The 18,856-nt window shown below is 39.0% G+C and overlaps 1 protein-coding gene across 1 annotated transcript; it reads right to left on the bottom strand.

Annotated features, from left to right (window-relative positions):
- Positions 1–310: 310 nt before the first annotated feature.
- On the bottom strand, positions 311–12,869 carry LOC106621985 (PHD finger protein 14). Its single transcript, XM_036367973.2, has 3 exons — positions 11,311–12,869; positions 1,532–2,348; positions 311–1,469 (listed from the first exon to the last, which is right to left on the bottom strand). Exons 1-3 carry the CDS (start codon positions 12,730–12,732, stop codon positions 637–639), a joined length of 3,072 nt encoding a protein of 1,023 aa, XP_036223866.2. The 5' UTR covers positions 12,733–12,869; the 3' UTR covers positions 311–636.
- Positions 12,870–18,856: the final 5,987 nt, after the last annotated feature.

Here is an 18,856-nt window from a genome sequence, read left to right as displayed (position 1 = left end):
AATTTCATTTTGGCTTTACTGCGGTCCAGTTCATAATTAAAAACGTAACTATTTTTTTATTTCATTATTTCCTATATAATACCTATAAAATTATAAATAATTGGGTTGTTTATTATAACATATTTCGAAAATTTTTTATATCTTTTTTTATACCATACGATTGTTAGAAAATCAGTTATGGACCCAAATTCACTCAGAATGCAAAATTTTGGACCAGTTAAATGTACTAATGTTACCATTCTTCTATTATACTGAAGTCAGTAACGTAATACAAAACCCACTTTTAATAACCGGGGTAAGTATACAAGTATTATATACACAAGTTGCCTTACAATAGACAAGTAAATATTTATTTTTAGAACACACAAACAATAAAAAATAGTAGCATCAAATTTCTTGGTATTAAATGGATTTAAATTACTTTCTAAAAGTCGGTGATATTATTAAAAAATACTCTAAACGTCGGCCGCAATCATTCATAACTAAAGGCAGAGAATTTCAATCTGTTGTATGTTAGGGGTTGTGTTCTGCATCTGTTTGACCGCTGGTCATGATTTTTTAGCAGAAACAAGTTCCTTTTAATACTACAATATATTAAAAAGTTGATGTCTAATATAAAAAAAACATAATGTGGTTTTATTTTTTTTCTTCATCTGTGGGATCGCAATCAGCACAGTGCCAAGAATAACCACGTATTTTTGGAGTCTTTTTTAATGGTGGATCCAAACACGTAAAGTGATAGTGCTTTTGACACTCATCGCATGTTACAGCATTCCCGCTATAACCCACTTCTTTACAAATGCAACAAATAATACTTGAAGATAATTGTATGATTGTTGCTGATTTAGAATGAGGTAACAGTGAATTCCTTTTACCAGCTGTTTTCCTTGGGCTAGTTTTACGAGTAATAAAAGTTGTTTTCGTAACACTTAAATCTGGCGAATTAATCATTGCTTCCGATTTGCTCCTCCCTACAGGACTTTTCTCCACCAAACCTGGTGTTATATCTTCTACAGTTTCTACAGATGTTGGCCGTGAAGCTTCTTCAGCCGAACGCACCATATCCGCTGATACGTAAAAAAACTGAGCCTCCGGCGTCACTTCACCGGGCAATGGCAAAGTTTTAAATTTAATTTTTATTTTCGGAATGCTTTCTTGTGGGTTTTCTGTATCATGACCATGTAATTTTTTCTTGCGTTTACGTTTATGCTCTTTGTTTGGGGATTTTTCAATATCTGATGAAATAATGTGTTTACTCCTATGTTTGTCTTTACGTTTCTGTTTTCTTCCTGATTTAATAGGATCTGATAATTCTTCCATAGATAAAATTGTAGTATTAGTGTGCACCGGTAATGCCAAGGGGTCTGGATCAGGAGTTTGGATGGAATCCTTTTCGCGAGTTGAGGTGACAGATGGTAGTACCAGTAACAAAGGTTCATCAGAAAGTGACGTATGGACTATTTGGGTTACTGAAATAATAATAAAGAATTTAAACAAAGTTAAGTCATTCCAATTTTCTATAACATCTTACTGTTTTTGTTTAATGCTGGTGAGAGAGGTTGCTGTGCTGGAGATTTAATGGTTTTCTTAATATTTTGCAGAGGAACATAGCATTTACTTTTTTTCCCCAAAATGGACGTTGATGATACATCCACCTTGGGTGTAACTTTACCATTTACATCATTTTTATTCGTAGTTGAAAATGAATTGTTAGGTTTATTTTTTGTAAATTGTATGTCTACCGACCGTCTTTTAGTTGGTGGTCCAGAGTCGATTTCCGCCTCGAGTACAGCAATAATAGACCCATCTTTGTTAAAGCGTGTTCGCGATTTACGCGGTCCTTTTGGCATATCAGCAACATCTTCAGAATCTTCTGATTTATCGCATTCAGAACATTGCCAACCGTAGAGTTTAGACTTTTTTGGATGACGGATCAATGGTGGATTCAAACAGCTTAAATGATAGTGTAATTTGCAAGTGTCACATTTCGCTAATAGGTGCTGGTCAGTAGTGCGTTGGCATATACCACATTCAAATGTGTGCACGTTTAACGTGGGTGTGCTTGGTGCTGATGACGCTCCAATTGGTGAAGATTTTGCATGTGTGCTTAGCAGACGTGTGGAGTCTACTTTAGTTCCAGGCGGACCGAGATGAACTAAAGGAAAACCCACCCCCATTTTAAGAGCTGCGGCTGTGGGAACTGAGATCGGTCTGCTAGGTGGCGTTGATGCCGATTTATTAGATTCGTATTGAGCATGTCCAATATTAGATGGATTGGGAAATATTTTATTAGAGCACATAAAGTTGATTTCTTTGTGAAGTTGAGAAATTGTAGTAATGAGCGATTCCTAAAAATAAATAATATAATGTAAAATTAACCAAATTTGCTGAGAACGAATCAAATGCTAGATCCTACTGCATTAATAAGTATGAAATCAGATGATAATACCGTCCGCTCTCCCTATAACTACTAAAAGTAATATCGGAATAAAACTTTGCGCAAGTTATACCTTGAGGTTTTGCCATCTCATATCCAAAATTGTCGAAATCGGACCATAACATTTCATTTCCCCATCTATGTGGATCTCAGTGCCTATTACTGACGTGTTTCCTTGAATACTAATCCTTGCCCCAATATAAATAGTTATATCTCATTTTAGTTAAATAGGTTGACTTTTATATAAATATCTCGTATATGAAAATGTTGTAGAGACTAAGTGAATCTGTGACCTATGTTATAAGTTATTAAGATATCAAATATATTGTATTTGTAATCTATTCTCGATTTTTTTTTTATAAGGTTTTGTGAACACCTGAAATATTTCAGCGTTCTTGACAGTTTCAAACATCGGAAGTATAAAATGTTCAGTTACACCAGAACTTAGACCTTTCTTACTTTTTTTCATCACATTTCTTTGATGTCATTAATTTTTATCATAATTGTGAAACTAATTAAAATTCAGTTGCTTCGACTTATTGTGAGTGATAAAGAAACATAATAGCTGATAATATATAATATTATATATCATACTCATTATCATTGTTAGTATCAGCCTATCTTATCAAGCGAGCAAGAGCTATGTTCCGACCCCGTCGAAAGGAGTGTTATCAGTGGGGTTCGCTGGGTATACAAAGAGGTGGAAAAGTCATGTGAGGACTCATTGCATGCTTCTTTCTTTGCAGAATGTGGAATGTCTTTCCGCCAGCTCCACCCCCCCATTATCACGCTCGCGATTTTTACGTACATCAGACGTGATCAGACTGATGCTGCCTAGTTTAGCTCCTTGGGAATATAGAAGTACCTTGTTGGATACTCGACTGGAGTGGCCCCGCAGGACCGAAGTGCAATTTGCACAGCCGTAGAGGCTAGAGTAGCATTTGAGCGTTGGCAACATGCGACTAATTAACGTGTTTTTCTTACAGCCTGACAAGGTCTAAGGATGTCTCGATCCATTGCGTGTGTTACACCTAACCGAGGTGAAGTTTGGATGGAGCCGTTAAGCGCAAACGCAGCACAAAAATTCTTCGGTCCTTGCTTGAACTTAATGGCAACACATATCAAGAGGATACGGAGCAAACCACCGCTAGATGGTGCTCTGATCATGAGAAACTTACTCTAAATCTTCCCGACCAAAACAGGGTTAGATCGTTGAAATAACAGCTCCCGGCCGAAAAAAATCGTGTAAATTCCGGTAACGTAGAACTGGCTCTTTATACAATGTGAAAATGGATAAAATAATCGTTATAAAACTAATAAAATGCGGTAAAGAAAAATGACAGAAGTATTCAATTTTACAGTAACATGGACAAAGAGCGTGGCACGACCAACTTTAAGGAGAAATCGCCTAAAGCAGCAAATACTTAACCAATGTCTACCAAATTTGGATTTCACATTATCTTAACTTCCATGTGTTAAAGTCTGAAAATGGACAAAACCTGACTTCAATTACAAAAATAGTGTTTTAAAAATGTAATTCCTCTTATCTGAACACTGACTTCAATTACACTATAATTTAAGCATCAATGACAATATAAAACAAGTTAGGAAGGGCTAAGTTCAGATGTAACCGAACATTTTATACTCTCGCAAAGTCAAATGGTATACTCGTTTGAGATTTCTTTGTGGATTGACTGATATTTTCGGTAGAAGGTCAACTATAGGCACTGACGTCCACATATTGCAAAGTGAAAGAATCAGATGGAATGGAAAATGGTTATATGGAAATAGGCGTGGTTGTAGTCCGATTTCGCCCATTTTAGCACTATAACATAGAAATATGAAAAGAACGTTATGCACCGAATTTGGTTGAAATTGGTAAAGCAGATCCCAAGATATGCGTTTTCACCTAAAAGTGGGCGGTGCCACGCCCACTGAGTAATTTTTAACGCGGTTTCTATAAAGTCATCTCATACCATCCTAGAGATAAAATTTAATGTCTCTGGCGTGTTTAGTGCTTGGTTTATCACGCTTTTAGTATTTTTTAACAGTACCGTTATATGGGGAGTGGTCCAGCTTGTCACTCGATTTCCACACCGTCAATAGAGGTTCTAAAAACATTTGCTTTCAGTGAATTTTGTTATCATAGCTTTAGCGGTTTAGGAGATATGCACATTAAACCTATTAGGGGGCAGACCACGCCCAATTAAAAAAAAAAATTTAACTGCAGATTACCTTGCCTAAGGTGATTCTGTATACCAAATAATAGTCTTGTATCTTGTTGCGGAGCTTAGTTATAGAAATTTATTTGTTTCTGATTAATAGCGTTTTGTGGGCGTGGTAGTGGTCCGATTACGCCCACCTGCAATACCAACCGTCTCACGGTACCAAGAAACATGTCTACCAAGCTTCATAAAGATATCTCAATTTTTACTCAAGTTAGAGCTTGCACGGTTAGGTGAACAAAACTATTATACTCTGTAGCAACGAGAGTTGCGAGAGTATAAAAAAATTACATAAATAGGGGTTTCAAAGTGTAATACCTGTTACCTGAAATAGGTTGTTGTTATTGTGACGACAGAAAATATTTCTGTTGTTGTTATTTTTGTAGCGACAGAAAACATATCTGAAGTAATTTGGAGGAGTACTACCGTGTTCACAGTCTTTAATCGAATAGAAATTCGGGTGTGTTCCGGTTACATACTCCCGATCTGTCGTAGAAACGTAGAAAATATTCCTTACAAAATTTGGGCTATTTCCGATTACTTCGATTAGATTGCGACAAAAATAAATCAACTTAGCCCTTTCCCTAGTTTAAATATATTAATTTTCGACTTTCTTGTAGACTCTGTACCGTTTACATTGGCCAACATGTTTGATATTTAAATGCAAATAAGTGGATCTGTTTTATAGTTTTCGAGATATTTGCATTTTAAGTTGAAAATTTCACAAATTTTATCTTACAATTTCTCGAATTATGGTCAACTCTTCTTTTATATTATGCACTTATTATACACTTACACTTCACTACAATGTTTCTACGTATTTAATTTATATTAATTAATTAAATACTTACTTTAAATAAGCATTTTATTTTTACACAACTTTTGTGTTATGCACAATAACAAATGGGTTCCATATTGACAGATAATAAGTGTTGCCATATACAAACGAATGAAATCAATCAAAATAAATAATACCCAACTACCCTCTACAAAATTAGCTTATATGCACAATATTTACCAATTCAATGACAAAACGGACCAAAAATGAAACGACCCCTTGTTTAGGTGTAAGAATATCCGTTATAGAAAATGAGATTTAAAGAGAGTGATAGTTATAGAGGGTATCTATAACATTACTTTTTTTTCGGTCAGATTTCTTATTTGCATCTTCAACAAAATAACCCTGGCCGATCCAACACCGGGGTGGTCATTATTCCTTCCGCGTCCAACTTCTTTCTGCAGTGGCGGTCTTCGGCCGCCCTTCAAAAATATAACCCTGGCCGATCCAACACCGGCGTGGTTCGGTCCAAAACCGGGGTGTTCATAATTCAATCGCGTCAAACTCCCTTCCGTACTGGCGGCCTTCGGCCGCGCTTCAAAAAAATTACTCTGGTCTGTCCAACACCGGGGTGTTCATAGTGCACCGAACTCCTGTCAGCAGCGAAAAAAAAGGATTAATTTTAATGTATCACAATTTTTTATTTTTAATGCTTATGTGTAAAAAAAACTTTAAAAAAACGTTTTTTTTTAATTTTTTTTTTTTGAAAAAAAATAGATATGTTAATAATATTCGCGTCAAAATAAGACGATTTAAAAAAAAACTTCATTTTTGAAGCCTCCTTAGTTGGGGGACCTAAACTATACATTTACCAGATATTTTCCTCCTTTTTATTTTGAATTGGGTAATCGAAACGATTGCGGATTTTTTTTCCCTCCTGGGACCCCCAACCAGGCAGTATTCGTTAAACTACTACTACTTTTACGAATAAACTGTTAACTTTAAATTATATATTTTTAAAATTAATTTATTATTATTGTAATATATACATTGCCACCCCTTAATCCAGGGGGTTATGCGACTCCTGTGCCCATTGGATGATTTGCAGCCAGGAGGTAAATTCGGCTGTAGTCTAAAGGAGCCTTCCCAACACCGGGCCGCATTGGGAAGTAACGGTGGCCTTACCGCTTTATGGGGCTCTGGCGCGGCGGACTCTTTGTTCCCCTATACAAAAGCTGACCTGGCGGCTCGCCTTGTCGAGCCAAGGGTCGTACGAACAAGATGAACAACCTACAAACAACAAACACAACAACAACAAAAAAACCAAAGGAACTAGGCAACAACATAAGCAAACGAATTTGGACAAGGACGGAAACAAAAGTATCGGTGCAGGTAAGGGTGAATCGAGGGATAACGCAAGTTCAGTTTCCTGGACGCCCTTTCGCCAGAGGAGCGTGCGCTGTTTGAGAAGCATGCCATGACATGCCCTCGTGCTGCGGCGCTCAGCAGGCGATTTCTACAGCGGTCAGTGCTGATAAGGCGAAACCCTCGGACACAGAGGAGTCGCAACGGCCAGAAGGAAGAGGGGAGGCAGACTACCCCCTCTATCACCAACTGGGTGTCCTGGAGGTCAGGATGATCCAAGAAGTAAAGGAATGAGTGGTGCCAGCCTGAAGTGGTACTTGAGGCACCTTCAGGAGGGAAGAACTCCGGAGGAAGGCGAAAATCTAGCGCGTAACAGGGTGAGCGGCGACGGTTCCTCCCCTGCTTCAGATAAGCAGAAGGGTGGAAATACCGCGGCCATTAAGAAAAGAAATGGCGGTAATCGATGTCACTGCCCAGTAAGCGCAACTCAGTCCGCAGGTCGAAGTTGCGAAAAGGCAGCTCCCTCGACCACCCAAGCGGTGAAACGACCAACACCAAGCGGCAGAGGGGCAACATTGCATCGTTACCGGAATTGACTCGGATTTCATCCGGCCAAGGGCTGTTATTTCGGCGATCTAACTCTGTTTGGATCGGTAAGTGTAAGTCTAAGTCTGTCGTCACTAGAGCAACACCTTGCAGCAGGGTTGCTCCGTATCCTCTTGACCCGTGCTGGCATCGAGTCCAACCCGGGCTCCGAGGAATTCTTTTGCTGCGTATGCGCTAAAAGGCTCCATCCAAACTCCACCTCGGTGAGGTGTAATACATGCAATGGATGGAGCCATCTTAAGACCTGCTCAGGCCTTAAGACCCATAGGGAGTAGTCCACGAGTTATGTGGCACCATGCTGCCAACGCAATATTGCGACACCAGCCTTAACGGCTGTGCAACCTGCACCAGATTCAAGCACTGCGCCGCCACTCCAACTGAGTGGCCAAGAAAGGACCTCTACGGCCCTAAGGAGCTCTAGGCAGCATGACTCCCAATCTGACCAACCCCCCCTCTACCTTCATCCTGCTCCAATCCCCGTGCGAGAACCAATCAGCAACTCCTGGTTCCTCGCACAGTCTGTCCCGTGTGTCAGTCCGCAATACGCCGGAACGTCACATCAGTCAAGTGCAATTCTTGCACTGGCTGGTGTCACTTTCTGTCGTGTTCCGGACTGCGCACCACACGTGAGTGTAGTGCGTCATGTGTTGCCCCATGCTGTAGGAGTTTGCCCCCGCAATACCATCAAGTGGCGTCGCCAAACAACACCACAGTGCGACAACCGCCCATGCGGGTATTACAGCTACAACAACCACCACCTACACGTACCTCCCTCCCCCCCAGGATCACGACTGGACACCCGCGACAAACCCGAATCCTACAATTTAACTGCAACGGACTCCTGAGCAAGATCGAGGAGATAGTTGCATATATGAGCCGGGAACGTATATCGATAGCTGCGGTCCAAGAAACCAAGCTAAACAGCCGCTCAGATCTTCTGAGTTGTGCAGGTTTCAACGTTTTGCGTAAGGATCGCGAGCGAGATTTCCTGGAGGCCTAGCCTTCATATTGCACAACACCGTGCAATATCGTTTAATCGATGGTGACATCGACCGCAGGGACACTACCCTTGAATGTCAGGGTATAGCTGTTCGGTCAGGCGATGTCGAGCTAGAAATATTTAACATATACACCCCCCCAGTTACATGTTGCCCAACAGGATATCACCCGAACATAGGTGCGCTGATTCGTGGTGAAAACCGTTTGGTGCTAGGCGACTTTAACGCGCACCACGATCTTTGACATTCCTGCCTGTCAAACGATCGTAGGGGGATGGAGCTGGCGGAACAGATTGACATTTCGACATTCTGCACAATGAATGACGAAGCCCCCACCAGAAGTATGGGCACCTGTAATAGCTCGCCCGATATTACCATCGCTAGCGGTGGTCTGATAAATAGCATAACCTGGCGACCTATGCTAACATCAGACCATCTGCCCATAATTATCTCGATCGAGGAACCTCCCGACTTTATTTCTGTGGACAATTGCACCTTCATTAACTTTAACAAAGCTCACAGTCGGCTTCACAGAATTTACTGAGAGTACGTTCAACGCACTACCCATTCCTACAGACCGTCCATCGTTGGCGAGCGTCAATTCCGCAAGGTGATCGCTGCTGCTACCGCTCGCTTCATATCGGCTGGTAAAATTGCGGAACTCCGCCCAAATATCCCAGCCGAAGCAGCTGTATTAGCAAACGAGCGCGACACCTTACGCCATGCCGATCCCTGTGATCCCCGAATAAGGGATCTCAATTTGGAGATTCGGCAAATATTAAACCAACATAAGCGGAAAAAATGGGTGGAGCACCTGAAGTCCTGTAATCCCTCCACCGGTGTGAGCAAGCTTTGGAATACTGTCAAGGCCTTGTCTAATCCGAGGAGACATGACGACCGGGTTGAAATTCAATTCGATGGCCATGCCTCCTCGGACCCGAAGAAGTACGCGAGCTATTTTAGCCGGCAGTTTACACTGCACCCTTCGACCAACATGGCCAAACGATGTGTCACCCGACGGCTACGCATGTTGCCAAAAGACTGCGAACCAATTACTTTCACCATAACTCTCCTTTCCCCAGTAGTGAAGACTCTTGAGGCCTTGTTACTCCCGTCATTTACTCACCACCTGAGTCTAGCAGACCATCAGCTTCAGACCATGGCTTCCGAAAAGTGCACAGCACCACCACAGCACTTAGCGTCATAAACGACCAGATAGTTGATGGCCTGAACCAGAAGCCACCCAGCGAGAGGACGATCCTCGTAGCGTTGGACTTGGCAAAAGCTTTTGACACAGTCAATCACGCAACGCTACTTGAGGACCTAGAACAATCAACGCTCCCTCCAGGGCTGAAGCGGTGGTTATCCGGACAGCTTCGAGGCCAAATCTCCAAGCTTAGGAAAATTAAACAGGGGGTTCCGCAGGGCGGTGTCCTCTCCCCACTACTGTTTAATTTCTACATTTCGAAACTCCCCCAGCCACCAACGGGAATTTTAGTGACCTCGTACGCTGATGACTGCACGATATTGACGTCGGGCAATGGAATCGATGGCATGTGTTCAAAAGTAAACAGCTACCTCTCCGATCTTTCTCGCTTTTTCTCTGCAAGGAGCCTAACACTCTCCCCCACTAAATCTACAGCGACCATCTTCACAAATTGGACGAAGGAGTACAGACTGGACCTGCACATTTCAGTCGATGGCACTAAAATTCCGACAGTAAATAACCCTAAAATTTCGTCACATTGGACAGTCTGTGCTCCTTCACTCCTTACACGACCGCGATAACTGCCAAAGTACAGAGCCGCAACAAAATCCTCAAGTCGCTTGCCGGCAGCTCTTGGGGAAAAGGCAAAGAAACGTTGTTGGCAACTTACAAGGCAATCGGCCGGCCGATCCTAAACTACGCATCTCCAATTTGGTCGCCTGGATGTAGTGCAACGCAGACGAGGAAGCTATAGACTTGTCAAAACACTGCACTCCGGACTATCACGGGGTGCCTCTTGATGTCCCCAATTGAACACCTACATAGTGAGGCCCTTATCCTTCCGGTTAAGGAACATAGTGAGCTCCTTTCCAAGCAGTTTCTGCTGGGGTGTTTTCGCAGAAATCACCCCTTCAGTGGAGTCATTAACACCTTCATCGACTCCCTCTCAGTGAATGGCGTACTAGGAGTCAAACCACCACCTATAGCAGTCGTAGAGCTCGAGTTGCCCCGCGAAACCAGAGTGACCCTCGCGGAACTTCGTTCTGGATATTGTAGCAGGTTAAACTCCTACTTATCCAGAATAGACCCTGACATACCAAACACATGTCCTGCATGTAATGAGGCCCCGCATGATACTGACTACCTCTTTGCATGCCCAACAAACCCAACTCATCTAACACCCTTTTCCCTATAATCCGACCCCGTCGAAACAGCCCGTTTCTTGGACCTGCCGTTAGATGACCTCGACGACAACCAAACTATCACTTACCATCCAAGCGGGGACTAGAAAACCGGTTGAAAGCCGTAATTAATCTCCCGAGGAACAAATTTCGGGTGCTAGTCGCATTCTACATCGGCCATTGCAGGCTTAAGAAGCATCTCTTCAACATGGACTTAGCCTCTTCTGCAAACTGCCGGTTCTGCGACATGGAGCCGGAAACCCAAGAACATCTGCTCATGAGCTGCACAGCAGTCTGCAGACGCAGAATCAAGGCCCTGGGATCAATGTTTCCAAAAAGGGATGGTATCGCTTCACTAGCACCCAGCAGAATATTAGAGTTTATCAACATGCTGGGGCTTGATGAGTCGTTTTGACTTAGGGGAGGGCACAATAGACCTTAGATCGCGGTGCATACCTCAAAATTATTCTATTCTATTCTATATATATACATATTTTTTATATACTAATTTACCTGTCTAGACTTTAAGTTCTTATTCTTATCCAACCTTGCGTCATATGTATTGCGAAGTAAATCCTGTTCTTTCGATAGGGTCAGATTATTTTCCATCATATCTGAAAGCTGCAATTTAAGCTCATGTGTTCGTGAAATTCTATCCAAATAATATCCAATAAATTCTACGCTAAATGCTGGAGCTATATGCCATTTCTTACGAATATCTGTCAATGCAGCGATCTGTGCTTCTTGACGTTCTAATAGCTCTACATCAACTGCCATTATGTTCGCTTTCGCCAATAACCTCTTGCAAGCTGAAGCTGAAGTAGTAAGTAGACGTGACATCTTTTGTGTTGGTACCCATGGAACTGGTTTTACTTTTTTGCTATGGGAATACTTAGATTGATATTTCAAAAGTTTACGTTGAATACGTAACTGTGCCGGACAAGGGTCATCAAATTTTTGAAGTTTTTTCCCCTTTTGCTTCTGCTGCATGTTTAGTCGAAGATTATGGTAATTTCTTTTTCGTCGTTTTATCATTTCTTTTTCAGAATGCACTTTACAATGGGCAAAAAATGGATCTGCAGCATCAGCTTCTTCGTGATGTGCTTCTGTAAGAAATCCAGCAGTTTGGGCACATGTTACATGAAAATACGTTTTGCACATGCCAGCATCACATCCAATACACACTCCCGTGCGTGCAAAACGAGGAGTTTCACAGAGGGAACATACCTTGGCTCCCCATTTGTTATATGGCATTTCAAATAAAGTAACAGAAGATAATTGATCTACTTCTCCAAAAGCTACACCAGGAACATAGAGAGCGCAAATTAAATGCACCCATTTTCCAACATCTGTTTCTTTGTATATTCCACCGTTATTCGGGCACAACTCACAATTTGGTTCCAAAACGCCAGCACGGCAAGCTTCACAGAACCAAGGTTCGGTAGAACATGTAGAATTAGTGCTCGATATACTCACATTTTCATTTACACCGTAGCATCCTTCATGAACAGATACCCCACACCCATCGCATTCAATTATTTCGTTTGAGTCATCACTTCGATCTCCTAAACAAACACAGCAAATTGATTTTGAAGATAATTTAGATTCTACACATCTATTTGTATCCAACTTCTGTAACACTTTAGATATTTCTTTACTGCCCATAAATTCGGGCTTTGAGCAGTTATCATTTTCATTTTGTTTTACGTTTTGATGAGAATTATCACTATAATGCTCAGTATACAATTCGTCTGAATCACTTTCATTTTCTTCACTACTATTTTCTGAAGAATTTCCTTCATCATTTGTATCAGGATCTTCCTCACTGTCATGATCTTCTATACGAAAATCACTATCTGACGAACTTTCACCCAAATCAAAATCCAACAGAGCTTGAGTTGTCATCTTTTGTTGTCTCATTCGTTTATATGACATTCTAAATTAGCGAAATCAAATACTAAAACAACGTTTAAGCCAATTTAAACTATACATCAGATACAAAATAGAGTTACGTAATTACTTTATATTTATAAAATAGAGCTGCCAGTTCTCAATCAAAATATGTAATCCGGACGTTACACGATCAAGGAATTGCTCGCAAGTCGAAATATAGCGAACTTATTTTTTTATATCTCGCAAGCATTTGAACGTAATCATGGTATAAGGGAGTAGCGAAAGTCCTATTCTCAGTAGTTTCGCCACCTCTGAGGCGTACGTTCACAATAAAACCAACATGGTGGCCATGGTGAGTTAGGGTGGCGAGGGGTTAAAACGGGTTGCGCATAACAGAAAACGTCTTAATAATTATTTATAAATATTTTAAATTTTGGTTATTAATTGATGTTAGATGCTAACAATATATGATATTATACAATGTTGATATAGGTAAATATGCGGCATATTTTTAAGCATTTTAATTAATTTATTATTGGACAAACTAAAAATTCAATTTAACTATGAGTGGACGGGAAGAAATAACTATTGTAACAGAATTTGATATTATAAGTAATAATAATTTATATAATCAAAAACGCAAAACTTATCATTGTCATACAAGTGATAATAATTCATTTAAACAATAAAGCAAAATTTATCATTGTACTTATATCAAGAAATTGTTACTGTGCCGATGTTTTCTCTAATCTAAGTATAAACTTATTTAATCACAAATTTTATTTACGTTTTATATATCAGCATTTAACGGTGGATATATGCACAATAGTTTATTACAACTTTTGACATACAAAATTACCATATTGTTATATACTTCTTAGATTAGTTTTTAAATATATAGACTTCGAAAATAAATTATTTTTTTAGGTTGCAATATCTTTAATCGGTAGATAATAGTCTTTAAAATACGGTAGATATATTTCTTTTTTAAAAAGTTATTTAAAATTAGCTTGCGCAACACTGTTACGCAATGCTTAATAGCAATAATGGCATTTAAATTTATTAACAACTTTTAGTCAAACGGACGGAGAAGTTTTTTTGAAAAGAAATTGTTTTTTTAAATGTTTTTAATATAATTATTTTATGGTTTTTTTTCATAGAAACATTTCCAAACAAGTTATTTCGGATCAATAGGTTAGTATTATTTTCTATAATTTAAATTAAAAGAAAATACTATTGGGAACTTTTTTACAGATCGAATATACCACGAAAGTGCATCCGAAGCTGCAAAGGCTCCTTACGCCTTTACAAATTTCCGGGAGTGCGGGCAATGCCCAGATGAGTAAAGTATTTCATTTTATATGTTTATTTAATATATGCTAGTTTTTACCGCGACTTCGCTCGCATTGAATCCCTTAAATATATATGTATCAAAAATTATTAACAAAAAAAGTATTGAATACATATTTACATTAATACTGTATCGTGATAATACTTTTTTTGTTGGTGGTGGTAACTAGAAAATTCCAACTTTGTATATTTTACGCTTTTTGCGCATTTTTGTTTTTGTACAATTGGAAATTTTTCGACGAAAAATCATATTTGCCAAAATAATTTCTTTCAATTTTCAAATTATTTTAAAAACAAAAAACTAAAAAATATAATTTGATTTTAATAATAAATATTCAATGCCCTTGAGGTTTCGGGATGATCGGTTACGTGGTCTCGGTGTGAAAGCGTAACAAACATACTCACATTCACATATATGATATTATAATATTAGTATGGAACTATTGATATGGATATGTATATTTCGATCCCCGTATTCCGGGTTTATATCATGTCTCAGTATTTACTTAAGTAGTAAATTAATTTTGATTTCACTCACCGTTCGTACAAGTAAAGCGAAGTGCAGAGGCGGGTGCTCGAAATAAAGCGATGTGATCGTAACCGAATCGAAATGCTAAAAAGCGGGCGGGATCCTTCTTTTAGTCCCTTATATATCTGCTGATGTCTTCATGATGGTGTGATCGGTGTTAAGTTGTATTTGTGTGCGTGTTGGTGCATGGTGTAGTGAGGAGTGTATGGTATGTAGGTGTGGAATGTATGGTAAGTAGGTGTGATGATGTGGTGTGACAATGTCTTATGGTGAGGGGGGATTGAGTGGTCATTTAACCATCCCGGTCCCCCTAGGCAAATGATTAGCCTAGTAGTCGCTGCAGCTGTTGTAGCGTTGCCACAACGCTGCTAAGACCCGTGGAACGACGTGGTTGCGGTCTAGGCTGTCGACGCCGTGGTGTTACATTCCGCGGGTGTACCGCACGAATTGAGGGTCGAGGTCCTGTTGCGCGGCTTCGAAGAGTAGGTGGCCGACCGACGTCGCGCCTCGAGGTGCGATGAAGTAGTGTGTGATGTGGTCTGCTACAAATTTGGCACAGACCCGTGGACACACACTCTTGAGTCCCATGCGTGTGCGATAGGCAGTTGAGACAGTGCCCGTGTGCCTGGGCAACTTGATATCGTTGCAACGGTCGCATACTTCTAAAAATCCCACAATGTTCCAGGCGATGTTGGCGCCGACATATGGGACATCGTATACGATGTGCCTCTGAAGGCGGCGATGATAGTGTCGGTTAAGGTCGCGTGCCACCGCGAGGAACTGGTGCTGACATGTCGTTGCAGGTGCGCTTGCAGGGGTAGTTGCAACTGCAGATCGGGGCGTTGGGGTAGGCCCCGTGCGTGGCACGTTGGTAGCCGACCGCACAGTTGGCGTGGGAGTAGTTGGCGTATCCACATCCATGTTAATCTGTATGAAAGAGTTGTTTAATTATGCAGATTTGTAATATAAAGGATATGGATGATCGTGCCACGCTATGTGAACGACCATTTTTATACTCTCGCAACATGTTGCTACAGAGTATAATAGTTTTGTTCACCTAACGGTTGTTTGTATCACCTAAAACTAATCGAGTTAGATATAGGGTTATGTATATATAAATGATCAGGATGAAGAGACGAGTTGAAATCCGGGTGACTGTCTGTCCGTCCGTCCGTCCGTGCAAGCTGTAACTTGAGTAAAAATTGAGATATCTTTATGAAACTTGGTACAGTAGGACGGTTGGTATTGCAGATGGGCGTAATCGGACAACTGCCACGCCCACAAAATGCCATTAATCAAAAAATAATAACAAAATTCACAAATGTTTTTAGCACCTCTACCTACCTCAGGGATGGTATAAGATGACTTTATAGGAAAAATTAGTAAGTGGCCGTGACACCGCTCACATTTAGGTAAAAACCCATATCTTGGGATCTTTTTAACCGATTTCAAATTTAGTACATAACATTCTTTTTATATTTCTATGTTATGGTGCGAAAATGGGCGAAATCGGATTACAACCACGCCTATTTTCCATATGACACCATTTTAAATTTCACTTGATTCTTTCACTTTCCACTATGCAAATCAAGCAACAAAGATTATATCGGCATAAAACTTTGCGTGAATAATCTGTTTAAAGCATGCCACCTTGTGGCCACAAATTGTCTAAATCGAACCAAAACTGTTCAAGCCCCTAGGTACTGAATATGTGGACCCCAGTACCTATAGTTGACTTTTTACCGTAAATATCGGCCATTGTGTAAGATATATAATTGAAATTCATATAATAGAATAAATAAATGAAACTATCGATAATAGTATGTCTTTGTTTCAAAAATGGGTTGAATCGGATCAATAGTCCTTGTAGCCCTCATATATCTAATATAAATATTTTTGAACTTCCGCGTGACTTTATACCGCATATGTGAGTTATCTCAATGAAAATGAGAGAGCGTGTTTTACTCATAACAAGATCAAATCGGGTGAAAATTTTCCTTAGCCCCCATCTAACTAATATCAGGATTTTCGAACATTCGTCTGACTTTACTCCATTTGATTGGTGATGGTATGTGAGGTACCTTAATGAAACAGTGGGAGCAATTTATTAGTCTGTGGCATGTTAGTAGTATGTGGTATTGGAAAAAATTAATAAAATCGGGTTAATACTACCCTCAAATTCCATATACTACTTATAATGCTTTTCGTTACTCTAACCAGTAAATATATTTTTTTTTATATATAAAATTGCTTCAAAATATGTTCTCGAGTATAGCTGAGCAATGTCAAAATGAATATATTTCTCTATCCCCAATATATAATATATATGATTTCCGTCTTTCCACCTGAATTTACACTGTTTCGGTTGATCAACGGGATATTTTAACGAAATTAAGTGGAAAAGATTTCTTAAAACTTATGTGTTTTGACGCTGAATTAGAATGAAATTAGTATATACTAAGTCTAAACCTCACACCTTCATATAATGAATTCGGATTCTCTGGTTGACGTTTGCCTAAGCTAATAATATAAAATTTAGCCACTTTGGTGGAGTTAATATCACATTCATACTTATGTATCTCACTTCAAGCAATAAAACTGAGACTAAGTTTATGGCCTTTAATATAAGTCAAGAAGATACCAAATTTAATTGTAATCTAATCATGATATCTTTTAATAATGGATGTTTAATTCAACATTTTTTAATATACGGTTTGGAGGAATTTTCTGGTCTTTGATTTTTCCAGCTCACATGTACTACTTATGGTATAATTTTTTCATCAATTTAATAATTTAATGAAATTAAATGGACAGTTTTTCTTAAAAATAATGTATATCGCTGCATATGAATGAAATTGGTTTAGACTTTGTTTAAACCTTATAACCCTAATATACTGATTTCCGCTCTTCTGGTACAACAGCAACCTCATATACCCCACATATAAAATCTAACCCCTTTGGTTCAGTTTATATCACATATACCATGTTTGAGTTAAATAGCTTCTTTTTATAAAAGTTAACATTTCGTAGAAAAAAATAGTATTGACACAAAATAAATCTATGATCAATAACATAAGTTAATAAGATACCAAATAATAATCGAGTAATGAATGTTGAATTCTTTCGCAACATTTTTATACTTTCGCAACATGTTGCAACAGAGTATAGTTTTGTTCACCAAAGAGTTGTTTGCATCACCTAAAGTGATAGATATAGATTTCTATATACATATATTTCTTCTAATATTTGGTGATAATCAGTGGTTAGGTATATTTTCTGAACTTATTATAAAATATACCAGACAACAATGCTAAAAAAGTTTCTTAGAGTGCTGGACTTTATATAGAGCAAAAAAATCTTTCTAGAAAAAATGGCATGAAATAAATATTAATAATGTAGTATCAAAAAGGCTAAAGACCCTTTTTATGTGGTTATAGATAAACTGCGACCCCATCGGTTTACATGCTACTGTCTATTATTTCAGTTTTGCGTACATTTTAATATGAAGGTCATGAGGTGAACTGTAAACTCAAGAAAATTACATTTTTACCTAGCGCCGTTGGCAGCTTATGAAAGGTTTAGATATTAAGACAGAAAGAAGAAAATCTACATACCTGCTCTACATATGTGTATACCATACTTAATTATATGTAAGTGAATAGCTAAGTAATATATAGGTATACAAAAGTACGTAAGCTGTACCAACATGTTGCAAGAGTATAATAAATATCAGTACACTGTGTTTGTAGTTTCAGTTTCACTAGATGTCTTTACCAGCAAAGTGCTTTATTCAAACTTTAGTGTATTAGTTATATAGTGCCAGAGCAAAACCGTATTATATACAGTGGCGAGCAATCACATATACATATGTGCACCAGTATACCATAGTAAATATACACGGAACAGGAAAGGAGTCTTAGCAAGGACTTACAAGGAATTACAGTTAACGAGAGCAGCAGCTAGGATCCAACTTTTAACACCCGGACGGACTGAATTATTATTAAGTATTTTATATATTAATCCATTTATTATTAATTAATTATGCCTAGATTAAGTATAAAATCTATATTACTAAGTCGTCTTCAGAATAGAAGACTTATGAGAGTTCTTCGTGCAAACTCTTTATATAGAGATAGTGAGCAGTCACAAGATACTGTAAGTCACGCTAATCGTAGATTAGATTCCGATGTACGTCTGTCCGAACAAAGTATCAATACAAATCAACATAGAACCAGGCGGGAAAATCTCGAGGTACGGTCTTTTGAACAAAATTTAAATACTGTTCAA

Source organism: Bactrocera oleae, chromosome 3, assembly GCF_042242935.1.
Source record: "Bactrocera oleae isolate idBacOlea1 chromosome 3, idBacOlea1, whole genome shotgun sequence".
NCBI classification, from domain to species: Eukaryota; Metazoa; Arthropoda; class Insecta; order Diptera; family Tephritidae; genus Bactrocera; species Bactrocera oleae.
The sequence above is the reverse complement of the archived record's forward strand: the minus strand, read 5'-3'. Positions and strand labels throughout refer to the sequence as shown.

Coding starts and splice junctions, on each gene's coding strand:
- LOC106621985 (XM_036367973.2), bottom strand. CDS start 12,732: ATGTCATATAAACGAATGAGACAACAAAAGATGACAACTCAAGCTCTG. Junction 2,349..11,310: donor AGAACTTAAAGTCTAGACAG/GTAAATTAGTAT, acceptor ATTTATTTTTAG/GAATCGCTCATTACTACAAT. Junction 1,470..1,531: donor ACCAGCATTAAACAAAAACA/GTAAGATGTTAT, acceptor TTATTATTTCAG/TAACCCAAATAGTCCATACG.